Source organism: Manis javanica, chromosome 4, assembly GCF_040802235.1.
Source record: "Manis javanica isolate MJ-LG chromosome 4, MJ_LKY, whole genome shotgun sequence".
Lineage (NCBI taxonomy): Eukaryota > Metazoa > Chordata > Mammalia > Pholidota > Manidae > Manis > Manis javanica.
The window spans coordinates 139906387-139923198 of record NC_133159.1 but is presented as its reverse complement, the minus strand read 5'-3'; the positions used below and the strand labels follow the sequence as shown (position 1 = coordinate 139923198).

At 37.1% G+C, this 16812-nt stretch overlaps 1 protein-coding gene across 2 annotated transcripts in view; it reads right to left on the bottom strand.

The window, feature by feature from the left end:
* Nucleotides 1-6220: 6220 nt before the first annotated feature.
* The window catches only part of NLK (nemo like kinase), a 156591-nt gene continuing 145999 nt past the window's right edge, over nucleotides 6221-16812 (bottom strand). Inside the window, exons 9-12 of one of the 2 annotated variants that reach the window (XR_005056980.2) lie at nucleotides 11394-11592; nucleotides 10039-10132; nucleotides 7886-8012; nucleotides 6221-6779 (exon numbers count right to left, since the gene is read on the bottom strand). Coding sequence is in view for 1 of the 2 variants with exons in the window: in XM_017660190.3 (XP_017515679.1) it covers nucleotides 7958-8012; nucleotides 10039-10132; nucleotides 11394-11592 (348 nt within the window). In the remaining variant the exon portion in view is untranslated. Of the gene's footprint in view, nucleotides 8013-10038; nucleotides 10133-11393; nucleotides 11593-16812 lie in introns of both variants that reach the window. The other variant, XM_017660190.3, reaches the window with a different exon arrangement.

The following is a 16812-nucleotide window of genomic DNA, read 5'->3' as shown; positions in this document are numbered from 1 at the left end:
GAACAGACACTTCTCCAAAGAAATTCAGATGGCCAACAGGCACATGAAAAGATGCTCCACATCACTAATCATCAGGGAAATAAATGCAAATTAAAACCACAATGAGATATCACCTCACACCGGTAAGGATCACCACCATCCAAAAGACAAACAACAACAAATGTTGGAGAAAGGGGAACCCTCCTACACTGCTGGTGGGAATGTAAATTAGTTCAACCATTGCGGAAAGCAATATGGAGGTTCCTCAAAAAACTCAAAATAGAAATACCATTGACCCAGGAATTCTACTTCTAGGGATTTACCCTAAGAATGCAGCAGCCCAGCTTGAAAAAGACATATGCACCCCTGTTTATCGCAGTACTATTTACAATAGCCACAACCTAAGTGTCCAGCAGTAGATGAATGGATAAAGAAGAAGTGGTACATATACACAATGGAATATTATTCAGCCAAAAGAAGAAAACAAATCCTACCATTTGCAACAACATGGATGGAGTTAGAGGGTATTATGCTCAGTGAAATAAGACAGGCGGAAAAAGACAAGTATCAAATGAATTTACTCATCTGTGGAGTATAAGAACAAAGAAAAAAAAAACTGAAGGAACAAAACAGCAGCAGACTCACATGGACTAATAGTTACCAAAGGGAAAGGGACTGGGGAGGATGGGTGGGGAGGAAGGGATAAGGGGGAAAAAAGGGGCATTACTATTAGCAGACATAATGTGTGTGGGGGGCACGGGGAGGGCTGTATAACACAGAGAAGATAAGTAGTGATTCTATAGCCTCTTACTATGCTGGACAGTGACTGTAATGGGGTATGTGAGGGGGACTTGATGATGGGAGGAGTCTAGTAAACATAATGTTGCTCATGTAATTGTAGATTAATGATACCAAAAGAAAAAAAATAGAATTAGGTATAGTTGGCTGTGAGGATGATAAGCTGTGAAAATTTCAGTTATTTTCAAAATAAAGTTAAACCCATCATTTCTTATTTATGATAAGCCTATTTTGTATCATAGATCTATGATGGGTATATCCTTGAGACAGAAGGAAACTGACCACTGGATCAGAGTCCTTTGTGGTCTGCCACCTAACATGTACATTGACCTATTATCCATTTGTTAAAAATTCTACTAACAGTAACCTGAAAATGTTGCAGTTTACTACTTCTCCCCAAATATCTGGGCATTGTTCACTCACTGATAAAAGTCACTTAAAAATGCAGAGAAAACAAATGCCAACAAGCTGGACAACCTAGAAGAAATGGATAAATTATTGGAAACATAGTCTTTGAAGACTGAATCATGAATGAATAGAAATCTGAATAGTCCGATTGTTAGCAAGGAGAGTGACACAGTAATCAAAAACAAATAAAAGCCCAGGAAACCAGACTGCTTCACTGGTGAACTCCACCAAACACTGAAAGACTTAATATATATTCTTTTTAAATTCTTCCAAAAAACTGAAGAGAAGGGAAAGCTTCCAGTCACATTAACTACACGAAAGCTAAAAATCATTTGGTTATTTCAATAGATGCAAAAAAAACACTTGACAAAATTCATCATGCATCTATGATAAAAACCTCCAATGAAGTGGGTGTAGAGGGAATGTACCTCAACATAATAAAGGCCATACATGACAATACTACAAATACCATTATACTCAATGGTGAAAGCTGAAAGCTTTTCCTAAATCAGGAACAAGACAAAGACGCCAACTCTCTACTTCTACTCAACATAGTAGTGAAGTCCGAGCCAGGGCAATAAGGCAATACAAAGAAATAAAAGGCATCCGAATCGGAAGGGAAGAAGTAAAACTATTGCTTTTTTTTTTTTTTTTTTGCAAATGACACAGTACTATATATAGAAAGCCCTAAAGAATCCACAAAAAAAACCCTGTTAGAACTGATAAATGAATTCAGTAAAGGTGCAGGATACAAAATCAGTATTCAGACATCAGTGGCATACCTGTACGCTGGTAACAAAACATCAGAAAGAGAAATTAAGAAAACAATACCATTTACAGTTGCATCAAAAATAATAAAATACCTAGGGACAAATTTAAACCAAGTAGGTGAAAGACATGTACACTAAAAACTGTAAGACACTGATGTGAGAAATTTGAAGACACAAATAAATGGAAAGATATTCCATGCTCACAGATTGGAAGAATTAATGTGCATACTACCCACAGCAAGCTACAGATTCAATGAAATGCCCATCAAAATTCCGATAGCATATTTCACAGAACTGGAACAAATAATTCTAAAATTTGCATGGAACTACAAAAGATCCCAAATGGCCAAAGCAATCTTGAGAAAGAACAAACCAACTTAAAACTATACTACAAAGCTACAGTAATGAAAACAATATGGTAATTGTACAAAAACAGATACAGATGAAGGGAACAAAATTGAGAACCCAGAAATAAACCTATCCACATATGGATAATTAATCTATGACAAAGGAGCCAAGAAAATACAATGTAGAAATGACAGTCTCTGAAATGGTGCTGGGAAAACTGGACATGCAAAAGAATGAAACTAGGCTACTGTCTTATTATGCCCTATGCAAAAATTAACTAAAAATGGATTAAAGACTTGAATGTAAGACCTGAAACCATAAAATTCTTAGAAAACATAGATGGCATCAGCCTTTGCAACGTCTTTGTGGATCTAACTCCAAAGGCAAGGGAAACAAAAGCAAAATTAAACAAGTGGGACTATATCAAACTAAAAAGCTTCTTCACAACAAAGGAAATTAGCATCAAAACAAAAAGGCAAACTATTGAATGGGAGAAGATATTTGTAAACCACATACCCAATAAGGGATCGATATCCAAAATATACAAGGAAATCATACAATTCAGCAACAAAAAACTACACAGCATTATTAAAAACTGGACAGAGGATCTGAATAGACCTTTCTCCAAAGACATACACATGGCCAGCAAACATGAAAAGATGCTCAACATCACTAATCAACAGGGAACTGCAAATCAAAACCACAATGATATTACCCAACACCTGTTAGAATGGCTATTATCAAAAAGACAAAAAATAACAAGGGTTGAAGAAGAGGTGGAAAAAAGGGAACCCTTGCACACTGTTGGTGAAACTGTAAATTGCTATAGCCACTATGGAAAACAGTATGGAGACCCTTAAAATATTAAGAACTATCATATGATCCAGCTATTCCAGTTCTGGGTGTTTATCCAAAGCATACAAAAACACTAATTTGAAAAGATGTATGCACCCCTGTGTTCACTGCAGCATTATTTACAATAGCCAAGATATGGAAACAACCTAAGTGACCATTGATAGATGAATGGATAAAAATGTGATATATTTTTACTGTTGAATACCACTTAGCCATAAGAAAATCTTGCCATTTGAGACAACATAATAGACCTTGAGTATTATGCTAAGTAAAAGAAGTCAGATGGTGAAAGGCACCATAGGACTTCACTCATGTGGAATTTGAAAAAAGGAACAAACAAAACAAAAACTCAGATATAGAGAAGAGACTAGTGGTTACCAGAGGGGGAGGGGGTTGGAGGGTAGTCACAATTAGTGAAAGGGGTCAACCATATGGTGATAGCTAACTAGACTTGTGGTGGTGATCACTTTGTACAGGTGTTGAATTATAAAGTTGTACACCTGAAACATATATATATATGTACAGGAAAAAATATTACCATTTAGGGGTTTGATACTCAAAGTATTTTAAAACTGAAGAGAGGAGAAACTGGATGTTCAGTTCAGTTAAGTAGTAACAGTCTCTGTAATTCAGCCCTGATTTCCAAAATGGAAAACAAGATTCAGTAGCACCTAACTCATTAACTGCAAAATTTTTACTGTGTTTTTCCCTTATGGTATGTTACTTACAGCACTGAGATAAAAGTATATTAAAGGATAGGATGCAGACGTGCATGAATTCTGGAGTGAAAATGGTAGTGAGGAGGACTGATTTCTAGCTTATGTAACTGGGTGGATGGTGAAGCCCAGGCTCAGGACTTACAGGTAGGGAGCAGATGGAGCACTGTAACCCATCATTCTCTTCCATCTCACCTGTCAAAACCCGGTGCTGTGTTGTCAAGAGCACCATCCCCACACAGATCCTAACCTCATGTGGAGAGGGGGCTCCACAAACTCTGCCTTCCCCCTAAACCTCAAGCATACTCACACCTCCTTTCCTTTCTACAGTTCCTCATGAAATGCAAAGGGTGGTCTAAACTGATGTTTAGAGAGAGGGTGAGGGTGAGGAGTGGTCTTCAGGTCAACCATTGGCATACCCATGTTCCCAAGGGTATTGCTGGGCTCAGAGAGCTGCCATTTCCCAGAGCCCCTGCTTTTTTCTAGTTAGTTAGGGCCATAGCTAGTTAGCCCCAACCATTTTGCTAGTCTAGGAAGGGGAAAAAAGAGCCAGGAGGGAAAAGTGAGAATGACTGAATAATAATAAAGTTGTGGGGGGAAAACATTATTTTCATTTTTGACATGTCTGAGGGGCCTACAAGATACCCAGGTGGAAATTTCTAATAGGCACCTAGTAGAAAAATAGGGGTATACAGGTAAGAGAACTGGGGTCATTCTCTTACAGTCATTGAGGCCATGAGGGTAGAAGATGTCACAAAAAGTATCCAGCAGTGGGTCTCAGCCTCTACTGCACACTGGAATCAACTAGGGAACTTCAGAAAAACCCCATACCCTACAATGCAGAACAATGCATGACCTTACCTTTAGAGAGATTCTGATCTAACTGGTCTGGGGTGCAGCCTAGGCACTAGGATTTCTGAAAGTTCTCCAGGCAGTTCTATCATGTAGCCAAATCCTGGGCTTTAGATTAAGAGATAATCTGGATTAGTCCCTAGCCCAGGAACACAAATGAGGACTAGGCAAAGGAAGAAGCCTGTTAGGGGAGAGTTGTGGCCTTCCAAAAAGGAGAGAAGCAGAGTGGTGTCACAAGGCCATTTAAGGAAGGAGAGGTGGAGTCAAATATGGCAGAGAGGACTCAAAGTTCCATTATTGCCATGCTGTCTAGACATTAATAGAGCACAGCAGGACACAGCCCTCCCAAAGCTGCCTTAATTTCAAAATTGATGCACATTTTACATTCTATTCTTTAATATATTTTTATTTTAATATCAAAGTAACATTTTAAACATAGCGTGGGGGGGGGGACGACAATTTCAAACCTTATGAGCCATTACATGAGATTATCTCCATCTTCTGGGTTCTTATACTAAACTGCCAACAAATTGCAGCTGATTATAGACCAAGTTATCTGACTACAACACTTAGAGTGAATCTACTGGCTGTAGAAATACCACATTTTTGCAATTATCAACAATTTTAAGTAAAAAAATAAGGCATAAATTCTTTGGTTAGCTGAGCAGATTCTAGTGGGAACAGGTCTTTTCCCTAAAATCTGCGAAGAACTTTACTTTCCAAGTGTTACGTGTGTAATTCATAATGCTCTCTTCTAAGTGATGAAAACTAGCTCTCTTGTTTAAGTATTATTGATATTAACAAGGCTTTCTATTCCAAAGTTTGTTGGATGTATAAATCAGTAAGTATATTTGTATTAACTTATGATTTAGAACAGTCAACTCTCTCCAGGTTAGGAAAAACAAATCCGTTCATTTTGCTAAATCAAGAAAAGATAGGGAGAAGTACATACCATCTACAAACCCAAGAATAATGTTGCTTTATCTAGCCTTAAGGGAAGTATTCAAAATGAGGCAGTCTGATGTTAGGTGGTAATTACACACCACCCAGCTGGGCCTTCTTCTTAGCTGGAAGTACCTTTGTCTGCCAGGGGCAAGGGGGAGGGTGTTAAGTCCCCACAGCATTCTGCTTCATCCAGAGAGTCCATTTTTACTTGTTTAATATAGTGGACTCCAATATACTGGAATTTGATTTCACATGAAAATATGGTTCTTTGCCTAAAAAAAAAAAAAGGTCTGAAAACTACTGGATTAGACTCTTAACGTGGAAGACTTTCAAACTGTATGTATTTAAATCACAGTGTCTTTGATATTGGTTAAGTTTTCAGTATGTTTTTGGCAATCTAAAGTTTCTGAGAAGATTAAAAAACTAATTTCTTCAAAGACAAAATGGACATATAAATAGGAAATGTCTCAAAACTTTGCAAACTCAGGATACAAGCTGTACTACGAAGAGAAAACAAAGGAGAGGAATTGAAATAAAGCAGATGACACATCTTTTTCAACTGTCACATTTAATGTTTTCACCACTGTACTTCAAATCTACATTGTAAAAAGTGACCAGTAAGTGTGCCATGGTAACTGACCAACCTCTGAGATTGTACCTGTCACACCAGTGTCTTCTTGGGCTCTTTTGATACTAAACACGTTTCTCATTCAAGTGAATTGAAATGCTTCAGTTGGGTTGATTCTCAGGAGCCTCATAAAAAAAAAACAAAGATATTGCACCATCTTTGTTTAGTAATTCAATGTTTGTTTCTTTCACAGCAAATAATTACTTCATTGAAGTTAAAACTTCCAAACATAACTTATTAATAGTCTTCAAATTCAGCTCAGATCACTCAAGATGAAAATACTCTGCTAAATACAGATAACTTACAGTAACTTTAACAGTTAATTGTCCATAACACACACCAAGTTTTTTCCTAGACCAATTTTAAGACGATCCATTAGTATTCCTTGTACAGGTGAAAAATGATCTTCAATTTTCTTGTCTTTTTATTTTTAATATAAAAGTTGGAAGGGACATTCAAGTTTCAAGTCTCCACATTGAACTTAAAAAAAAAAAAAATAGTCATCATCAGCATGTGGAGGTAAACAAGCCAAGTTGTATAACTCCAGGAGGTAGAGGCCTTCAATTTGTATTCATATATACATATGCACAGAAGAATTCAGTGTTCCAACAGAAAAAAGAATTTGTCAAAAAGTAATAACTTATTTACTACTGTGACATTTCAAGACTCCCACAGTTTTGCCTAAGGACACAAACACATTTGACATAATTCCCTATGTGCCTTTTTTTTGTGGCTTTAAAAGTTTTAAAAATTTGTTTTTATCTTTTATTTATTTATTTTTTTCTGTCCAGTGCAGGAAAAGTCTCACAAAATTTCACAGACCTAAAATGTGCAAGCTAAGTTCTTTCTCTATACAGCAATATTGGGATTCTTTTGAAATTAGCCCAGAAATGAATTATTTACACACATGAAAGATGCATGCTTGGGGGTCCTTTTATGTAAGAAAGAGCAGAAAAACTTCTAATAAAAATAGATTAAATATATATATATATATTTATACTGGGTAAGGAAAACAAAAGTTTAGTCTCTCCTAGTCACAAACTCATTCTCTCTACCCACAACATTGGATTTAGACAGCACACATCACCATCACAGCTCTAATGAGAAGCTAATTATAGGGCTTGATCATTAGGTGGCATGCCCCTTCCCCCTACCCCCCCGAGGTGCAGCCACGATCAGCTCACGTGGCTTCATGATTGGTCACAGGCAAGGTTTCTAGATTCTTTCATTTTAGGAAACCCCAAATTTTCAGGAATGGCTCAAATATCAAAATGTATGACTGTCCTTTGTGTGTGTGTGTGTGTGAACAATCTCACTTCATTTTAAAAAGGAAAAACAAAACAAAAACACAAAACCCCAAACCCCCAAATTTGGTTCAATTCTCTTTTGTTCTGAGGTGAGCCATAACAGCTGTACTAAATTCATAAAACATGTGCAACTCTGGGTAAAATATTTTTCTTCTAAAAGCACAACCACTTTACAAGATTAAAAGTCTAGTAACATTTCTAAATATTATTCATATCATACAAGTAGTGGTTGTTAATTTAAAACTTCATTAGTAAAATTACAGTACAAGCATGATTAACCTCCAGAATTGCAAATCCCAGACTCCAGTGGAAAGCTACATTACATCTTCAGTAGTACATTATCTTCCACCATCACTCCCACACCAGAGGAGACGGGGGCATCTCAGATGGCTGAGCAACAGTGGAACTGGAAGAAAATGGAGACATGACAAAATCAGTTTAATAACACAAAGGGCAAAGGGTAATTCACTGCTGTCTGTTCTCTCTTATGTTAAAAAACTGCGAAGTCCATTTCTGGATTTTTATTTGTTTCTTCTAACTTCTCTAAAGTTGTATTTGTTGTAAATTATTCGTTGAAGGATCTGTATCTATAGCAAGGCAGTATGGTACAGTGGCTAATACATGGGCTTGAAAACAACATGTCATTTACTAGTTGTGTGACACAGCAAATTCCTTACCTTTCCTCTTTTGGAAAGAGATAATGCCATCCACCTCATAGGATGTTGTGATGAATAAATGAGATAATGTATGTAAAGTGCATTTTACAGCACCTACTTCATAATACAAATGGTAGCTATCATAAAATAACATCTATAATCAATCAGTAAAATAACCTTAAAGGATGCAGAATTATCCATTTAAAGTAGCCTCTCAAAATACAGTGACTTTAAGTGGGAACCTACTTTGAATGAGCCTTATAAGTACTCTCTTATCAAGTATTAATGGAGCAGTAATAGATAATCACTTAGCATTTGTTATCCTCAGAACTGTCTTCTTCTTTCGTGTGTCTGCCTATGTTGCCAACTAGACTATAGACGTGAGGGGTGTGTATGTGTAACCACTTTGCTACCCTGGGGCCCAGGATAACGAATCACTTGCACCTGAAAGGTAGTACACCACCAAACTGACTGGGTCACCTTAGAGGAAAATATTAAAACAAGATAGTTTTAAACCACAGAGAAGTGAAAATGCAACTTAATGCCTTCTTTCTACAGTAAAATACACCAAAGAAATGAAAATCACCCTGATTTTAAAAATTCTAAAATATTATTGACTTTGGTTCAATAAATTCAGTCAACTTCAATGCCACTCCAAGGCCAATTAAAAGGAAAATGAGGGTTAGGGAAAGAGAGGCAGAGAGAAGAGGGGAAAAGGAGAGAGAAAAAGGCAGGTGGGCAAGAAAGGAGGCAGAGTGTGGCCTCACAGATTCCAATCCACCTGCCTCTGTCCTCTCTGTGATACCGGAGCCAGACCCCAGCCCATTTCTCCCTTGTCACCTGGCTTTCGCTGGCAGGGCCCTGTGGGGCCACAGCACTAAGCCGCCCCTCCCTTCCCAGCTCTGGTATGCTGTTTTTTTGGCATGGTGGGTCCAGCTTTGGTCTGCCCAAACTTTGTGGCAAGTTTCTCTGCAACCCAGTAGGGTCTTTGATGGACCAGTTTTGGCCACACCTTTGCAAAGTTTCTTCAGTACCCTCATGCTGTGTGTTCCTGGGGCAGCCTTGTCTTCTTCAAAGAGGTCCCAATCTCCTTGGCCTTGGGTGGAGAGCCCCCACTAAGTTCTTAATATTTTCTTCTGTCTTACTCAGTCTAGAGAGAGTACCTGCTCTCTGCATTTGCTACTTTGGGACCCTTCATAATCCTCTTTCATGCCTTTTAGTAGTTAACCATCTTCCTTGTTTGTATTACTGGGTAGAGTTTCTTTCTCCTGACTGAACCTTGACTGATACATGAGAGTTAGGGACAAAGAGATCGAGAGGAAAGGACAAAGAGAGACAGAGAACTGCTAGGTTCTGGAGTAGGTTTATAACTCTTTAACCAATAAGCCTGGTGGCTTCTTCCCTAAATAGGACACATGAGCAGGCCATTAAGGTTGTGGGGATGGGATGGGCACCAGGATGACCACACTTAAGAGGACTCCAGGGCAGTGGCGGCCACACTGCTGCCACAGGAGGATCCCCAGGCTGCAATCAGGCAGCACAATGGTCATCTGGGAAAAATACTGCCAAAGCAACTGCAGTGAACTAGCATCAGTGTAAGAACTAATGCTTACGTTTTTAATATGCTTTTGACTAAAGCTAAAGCTCATAACTTCCTGTTGGGCCTTTTCACTATCTTATTTAATCTAAATAAAAACTGCAATATCCTGGATAACAAAATCACAATGGCATTCTTTTAATTTGATAAGAAAGTTAGAATGACATACACATAGTTACCTAATAAAGCTCTTAAAAGCAGCAGACTGAGGGTTGATGCAGAGAGGCACTCTGTTTCCTTTCTGCTGTTCCAAAATGAACTGGTGAATAATTTCTGTGGAGAAAACAAACATCATACAACCCACACCAATTTGCAGGCCAGGGAGCAGTGGATTCTCAGATAACTCTAGCCAACATCTGAATAGCATTTCCTCCTGGTTGAGTTAAATATACACAACATCTATCAGGCAGAATCCAGCGGAATGTTCCTGAGACCAAAATGACAGCTGCTGCTAAACACAGGTGAAAACCCCCAAAGTGGCATTACACATGCTGGAAACCCCATCAGTGGGAGGAGTAAAATGGTCTATAAATTTGAGACTGATCTACAGGGTTGGCCTTATGAGCGAACTCTTCCAAACTGCTGGCAACTATTGTCCTTCTGAAAATCACTTAAAAAACCTTAGTTGGTGTTTGGGTACATAGTTTGGGGCTGTTTACTTTGGGGACTATTCTCTCTTCTTAAATGTCCAAGAGCAGACACTAAACTTATTCAGAATTTTGGATGTCATTAACTCCCACCCCCACCCCAGTAGGAGACCATGTCAGGAAATTTTACCAGTAGATTATCAGGAATGCCCTTCTCTTGTCATCATCCAAGGAATGATACCCTCAGTGGATGTTTATCTTTTTAAAAACTTTTGCATACTATATAAAAAAGAAACCCAATATGTTTCACTTGGTGAAATCACATTGAGTGAACACATATTCAATATACAGTTGACCCTTGAACAATGTGGGGATTAGGAGCGCTGCCCCCACAGAGTTTTAAATCAGCATATAATTCTTGCTTCTCCATAAGTGTAACTACTAATAGCCTACTGCTGACCAGAAGCCTTACTGATAATATAAACAGTCTGTTAATATATATTTGTATGTTATATGTATTACATACTGTATTCTTACAATAAAGCTAGAAAAAACATTTTTCAAATTGTTGCAAATCTCCAAAAGATTTTCCAATGTATTTACTGGAAAAAAATCTGTGTGTAAGGGATTTAAACTGTGCAGAGTTCAACCTGTGTTGTTCAAAGGTCAACGGTATTGAGTCACACTCACTAAATAAGTCAGCTTTGAAAACAAGAATAAAATATTCATTCCTCTGCCTGACCTTTCCCTAGATGTAATAATAAATCAGCATTTTTATAACACACAGCGTTCTTGGCATATATGCTCTGGATAAACAGCTGTATGCAAATTTGTAAAATAAACATACAGAGGAGCTTTGTCACCATGCAGATCTTTCCGTGGCCATGTGATGGGAAATGTCACTTGTCATCCTGCCCAGCTGAAAGCCAAAAAAAAAAACAACTCACCTTTAACCTGTCGAACAGAACTGAGGTTCTTCTCAAAAGTGTCATCAAATTTAGGATTGGTGACGGGCTCAAAGTCACTGGTATAAACTCTTCCAGTAGAGGTGGAAAAGCAACATTTACACATACATGTGTGGTATCGTAGTCGCCCTTCATCTAGGTAGGGATGGGCTAAGGCATCCTTAGCAGATATTCTTTTGGACTGAAAGCAAATTTAAAGACCAGAACATCAATACTACAAATAAACATGACTGTCTGTACAGGATCTTTCACAAGACAGAGTAACTGCTTTACACAGCTGATACTTAATTTATGGTACATCCTGTGTAAAGAGAGAGAACTGAATTTAGAGGTGGGTAATACAGCAGTAGAGGGAATACATGACTCAGGACAACAAACCACTGTTAATGCCGCCGTAAAGCCCTTAGAAGTGACTTTCTGCTATGCAGGGTCAAAAATGACAAATATCATGACATTTAAATATTAATGCTTTGGAGGGATAAGTTTACATTTTAAATAACAGTTATATTTTCTAAATATGTCTCCACATTTGGAAGAGATCTGATGATGGTGGCAATTTTACAAAGCTGCCTAAAACTTTCATTCTCTTAGAATCAACTTGGGGAAAAAGCCCATCTGTGGGAGCCTCTGGAGTAGGCCATGTTCTGACACCCAGCTTAGTCTGAACATTGGCAGCTTGTGGTTTTCTTGTCTTTCAGATCAAAATACTTAATAAACTTATTTCTTCATTAAAAAAAATTTGTCCCTCCTTTTAGCTCAGTGGACATATATATAGTACTGAGAGACAAAGTGGATTTTAAAGGATTTAAGGACAGACCCAACAGTAAAAAGTAGAACAAAAACTGGTACTTTGTCCTGCTTCCAATATGCTCAAGTATATCACATAACACAATTTAAAAAATCAAAACCATTTTACACTGAAATAAACAAGGAAGTGACTGGATCATCCTGACTTATTCTGGACCTCTAAATAATAAAATGTTAAATATTTCCCATAAACTGGGATCCCCTAAAAACACTTTTATCTCTGATTTTTTGCTATGCTGATGTCAAAAGGCATGCCATGACCTGTTAGGATATGATAATCACCAAACAAGCTGCTGCTTACCCACCAGGAACACACAAACGTACACTTGACAGCCTTGGCTCTGGGCCTTTGTCTACCTGCTGTGCTATATAGTTGGTGCTCCAGCCCTTCTGAAGTCTGACTCACTGGTACTCTCACCAAGGACTTTTTCTTTGTTTCTTAAATGAGTCTACTATTTCTGTAAGTTCCGCTGGGACAAATGTCTACTGTTAGAACCAAAGGAGCAAGCCGCTGACAGCGCACCTGCCTGGGCTGGGCCCCTCTGTGTCTTCAGTGCCCCGGCCAGTCTTGTGTGCGAGAGGGAGCTCTGGCATCCACACACTAAATCTGGTTCTTGGCCAACTCTGTTTTTGATTGAGCATGGCCAATCATGTCCACATTGGTGGCAGCAGTGATTGAGTCTGGGTTTTAGCTGTATCATCTGACAGTCATTTCTGTCAGGTGGCAGATGTCAGAAATGGGGTCCTTGTCAGCTGCCACCAGCAGCTGGAATCTGGTTTCCCTATTCGTCTTTTTTTGTTTGTCTGTGGATTCTGATACTTTTGCAATTTGAGAATGTAGGGTTGAAAGATTTGGTGTCTTCCCAGCTATTGATAGCATGCTGTGTTTGTATGTTCTGAGTGCACAAAACTCTAAAGGGGTCTGCTAAGAGAAGCCTTTGAACAAAAAAGTAAATCAAATCCCTAGTATGCAATGATCAACTTTTCATTTCTCTCAACAAATCAGTATCTCTTTAGGGACTTTTGAAATACAGCTAAAGGAGACTGTCATTTTGTAAGGGGTATGAACATTGTAAAGAAAAAACTGTCCTGCTCAATTGAGAGAGATCACAAGATCACTCAGCTTTTCAATAATGATGTTCTTTTGAAGGAGCTAATAGTGCTTAATTATGTCCTATATATCTTAATTACATATGACACATATCTTGTTTCTTTAACTGATCAACATTTGTAGTAGATAAGGCCACTTATCCTAGATTTTGTTGCTTTATCCAAGTTGGCCCTTCTAGTTTTTAATGAGTTTATAAAACTTCCGATTTTACAAATATTAAATATTTCTAAGTAAACAAATTGATACACTTGGTGTAACTATGAAGGGAGATCTCTTAAAATCATATGGAGCAAACTCCTAGTCCATCTGCCTTTTAGAAACAATACTAATACATTAAAAACAAAAAAAAGAAACATATTTTAAAAATGTTATTCTTCATTAGGTTTGTCTGCTCTTTACAAATTTTTTTTTGCTATAGTAACTCAAAGACTGAAAAAAAGCTTTAATTGTGAGTTAAAATAATACTCTTGGCTACTAGGTTACGAAGTAAGATGCAACTATTTCTCTTTAAACAACAAGAGTTTCAAAATCTGGTATATAATTGTATAAGATAAAAAGGTCATGTGATATTTCTATGCAAGATGTCTCTTTGGACACATCAGTCTGAATTAATAGTTACAAAAATTTAAAAACATCTTTGTTGTCTTCCCAATTTTACTGCCATGTACAAATAATGTTTGCACAATATTCTAGTTTACACAAATTTGGGGTTTGTGTTCTCACAAGAGCCATCATTTTGAATATGATTTTTTCCTACTGGTTTTACTGACCAGATATACTAATGTCACTCTGTCTAAGATTATGCAATTTCAAAATTATGGGTTCAACTAAATTAGATCAATGATAACAGATAACGTGTTTCTAAAAGGAAATTAGTTTTTAGAATGCTACTAATCATGAAGATTTAATGTGTCAACTGATATTTTAATCTGACTCTTAGGTAACATTAAGACTTTACTAATATTAATTTGAGTTAATAAATAGTCTTTGGATACCTGGACAACATAATTTTAATATATGTAGGCTCTTTATTAATACAATACAGAGTAGTTATCAGTAAATAGTTAAAAAAGATGTACAAAAAGCTTTGGGTTAAAATACGTATGTATTTTTTTAAAGAATATAAAAGAATGTGTGACAGCAGGAAGATGTGCACTCAGGAAAACAAATGTGTTTGTCAAGGGAAAAAAGTGAGTAATTTGTCTAAATTTCTAACAATTATTGTATATCTTAAAAATATTGCTTGTAAATATTGCCTTTAGATAAACTAAGTCTCTGGAGATTTATTTAATGTCTTCACAATTTGGAGGTAATAGTTAATTAATTACATCTTCATAAACTGATTGTTTATTTATACCCCATCCTTCCAATATTATTGATATTATTATAAGAGAACCAGAACCCTTTAATCTTTCCATCTTCTGGGTGGTTTCTGCTTTTTCCTTCTATTTGCCTACAGGCTTCTGCTACAAGCTAAAGATCTGGAATTGAGCCTTCCGTAAGAAATATCACAAAGACATCAGTAAAGGACTATTATCAGGTACCCTTGACTGTTGTCTTCAGGATATAAATTTATGGGTATAGCTGATACTGTTACCACAGATACCACCTCTTAGACTGAACCAGGTAACTGAGTCAGGATTTCCAGGAATTTTCAGTCCAGAAGACACATGGCAAGAGATTGCTTAGCTCAAGATCAACAAAGTAAGAATAAATTACCTCAGACTAAATGGACTCAATACTGAAATGTGCCTAATGTTACATTTTTAATGAATATTAAAGAACCCCACCTAATTTCTTTCTTCTTAATGTATCTCTAACCCTCAATTTAACAGGTTAAAAACAGAATGAGACACCCTTTAAAAATGGTTTCTATTTCTAACTGAACTGTCAGAACTGGAAAGAAAAGAATTTTTAATATCTATCATAAACTAATAAAGCACCAGGCCAATTCTGTAAAAACATAACAATGTATGTTGGTTGGCCTTGCTTTATAAGACAATGATTAAAAAAAGCAGATTATGTATTGTGCCTTAACTAAATTCCTTTTCTTTTTTTAAAAAAAGGACTATGTAATAACTTTTACAGGCTCAGTAAGAATCTGTCTTCCTCTTATCAGATAAATCTTACCTCCTTCTTAGAGATAAATCTGATTTGCAACTATGACCACACCAAAGGTTTCATTTAATTAGGTGTGACAATCCCACTATTAAGGAATAAGGACTACATTTCATGTGTAGAAATGAGACTTAGAAGGCCTTCCAGGAAAATGTTTTTGGGATCTGCTCAATGGCTTAGAAAATTCCAGCCTTAGGACTGTAAAGACTAGGAGCTCTTGGCAGATTAGGATCACTAATGAACATGGGATCTCAGAAGAAGAGCGTGTCTGGCAGCTTTAAGACCGCAGATGAAACCCAGTACACATGAATTACATGACTCTTGGTTCCTAATGTAGATTAAAGAAACTAACAGATTTCTGACAAAAAGAAGTAAATTTTAACCTCAGGGCCTTTAAAAAGTTCTCTCTGGCAGACAGAAATTAACTCTGAAGCTGAAGTTCATGTGGCTCTAGTTTTGTTTACCATATAAAAGGTCTTTATGTATTAATCCACATGTCCTGTTGTATACATAGTTCAGCTATACAGACTTGTCACATAAAATAACAAACTAATGACACTAAATCCCTAGCTCATTTAGCAAGTCATGTAGTTGAAACTGTCCTTAAGGGCAGGAACTTGGCCACATGGAGGGGTTGTGGAAATAAGAACTGCCACTTTATCTTGCTTTCCTTATCATTTAATCACCTCACATGTCAAAGGAAACAAACTAAAGGAAAATAAAATAAACACCAAACAAACAAAAATCCACTTTGTACCCTGAGATGTAACAAAAATACCTTGGTCACTCTGATGTGTTTGGATCCCTCAAATAATAAAACCTGACTATGTCTGACAAACCTGGACTCCCTAACTAAACGTTTTATCCCTAATCTATGTTACGTGGCTGGCTGAGTATAGTTCTGACCCTCGTGGACTTGATAATCATGTGAGAAAGTTGCTATTTTTTCTTCATGAACAGATTGATGTAAATCTAGTAACTGGCAATTTTTTGGGGTTTCCCCTCTTTAAATACCTGTTGTGTTTTATATTCGGTGACTCACTTGTACTCTTGGCAGGTAAAATTTTCTTTTCTAAACATTTACATTTTGAGTCTCCTTTGATGGTAGTTATTGGCACAGACATGAATAACACATTTTCTTTGGGTGAATTAATAAAAGAAGAGATGAACTTTGTCCCAGAAGAGTCAAGCCTAGAAATGGCATTTGGAAAAGCTACCATTTCAACAACCCAAATAAAGGAGTCCTTATTGTACTCCTTATGCAGGATAATGGGCAATTTTCTCAAACAATGTTAAAACATTTTTTTCCTGGTTTAACGTGGTGTCAAACTCCTTTTATAAATACCAAGATAAATAAGGATGGTA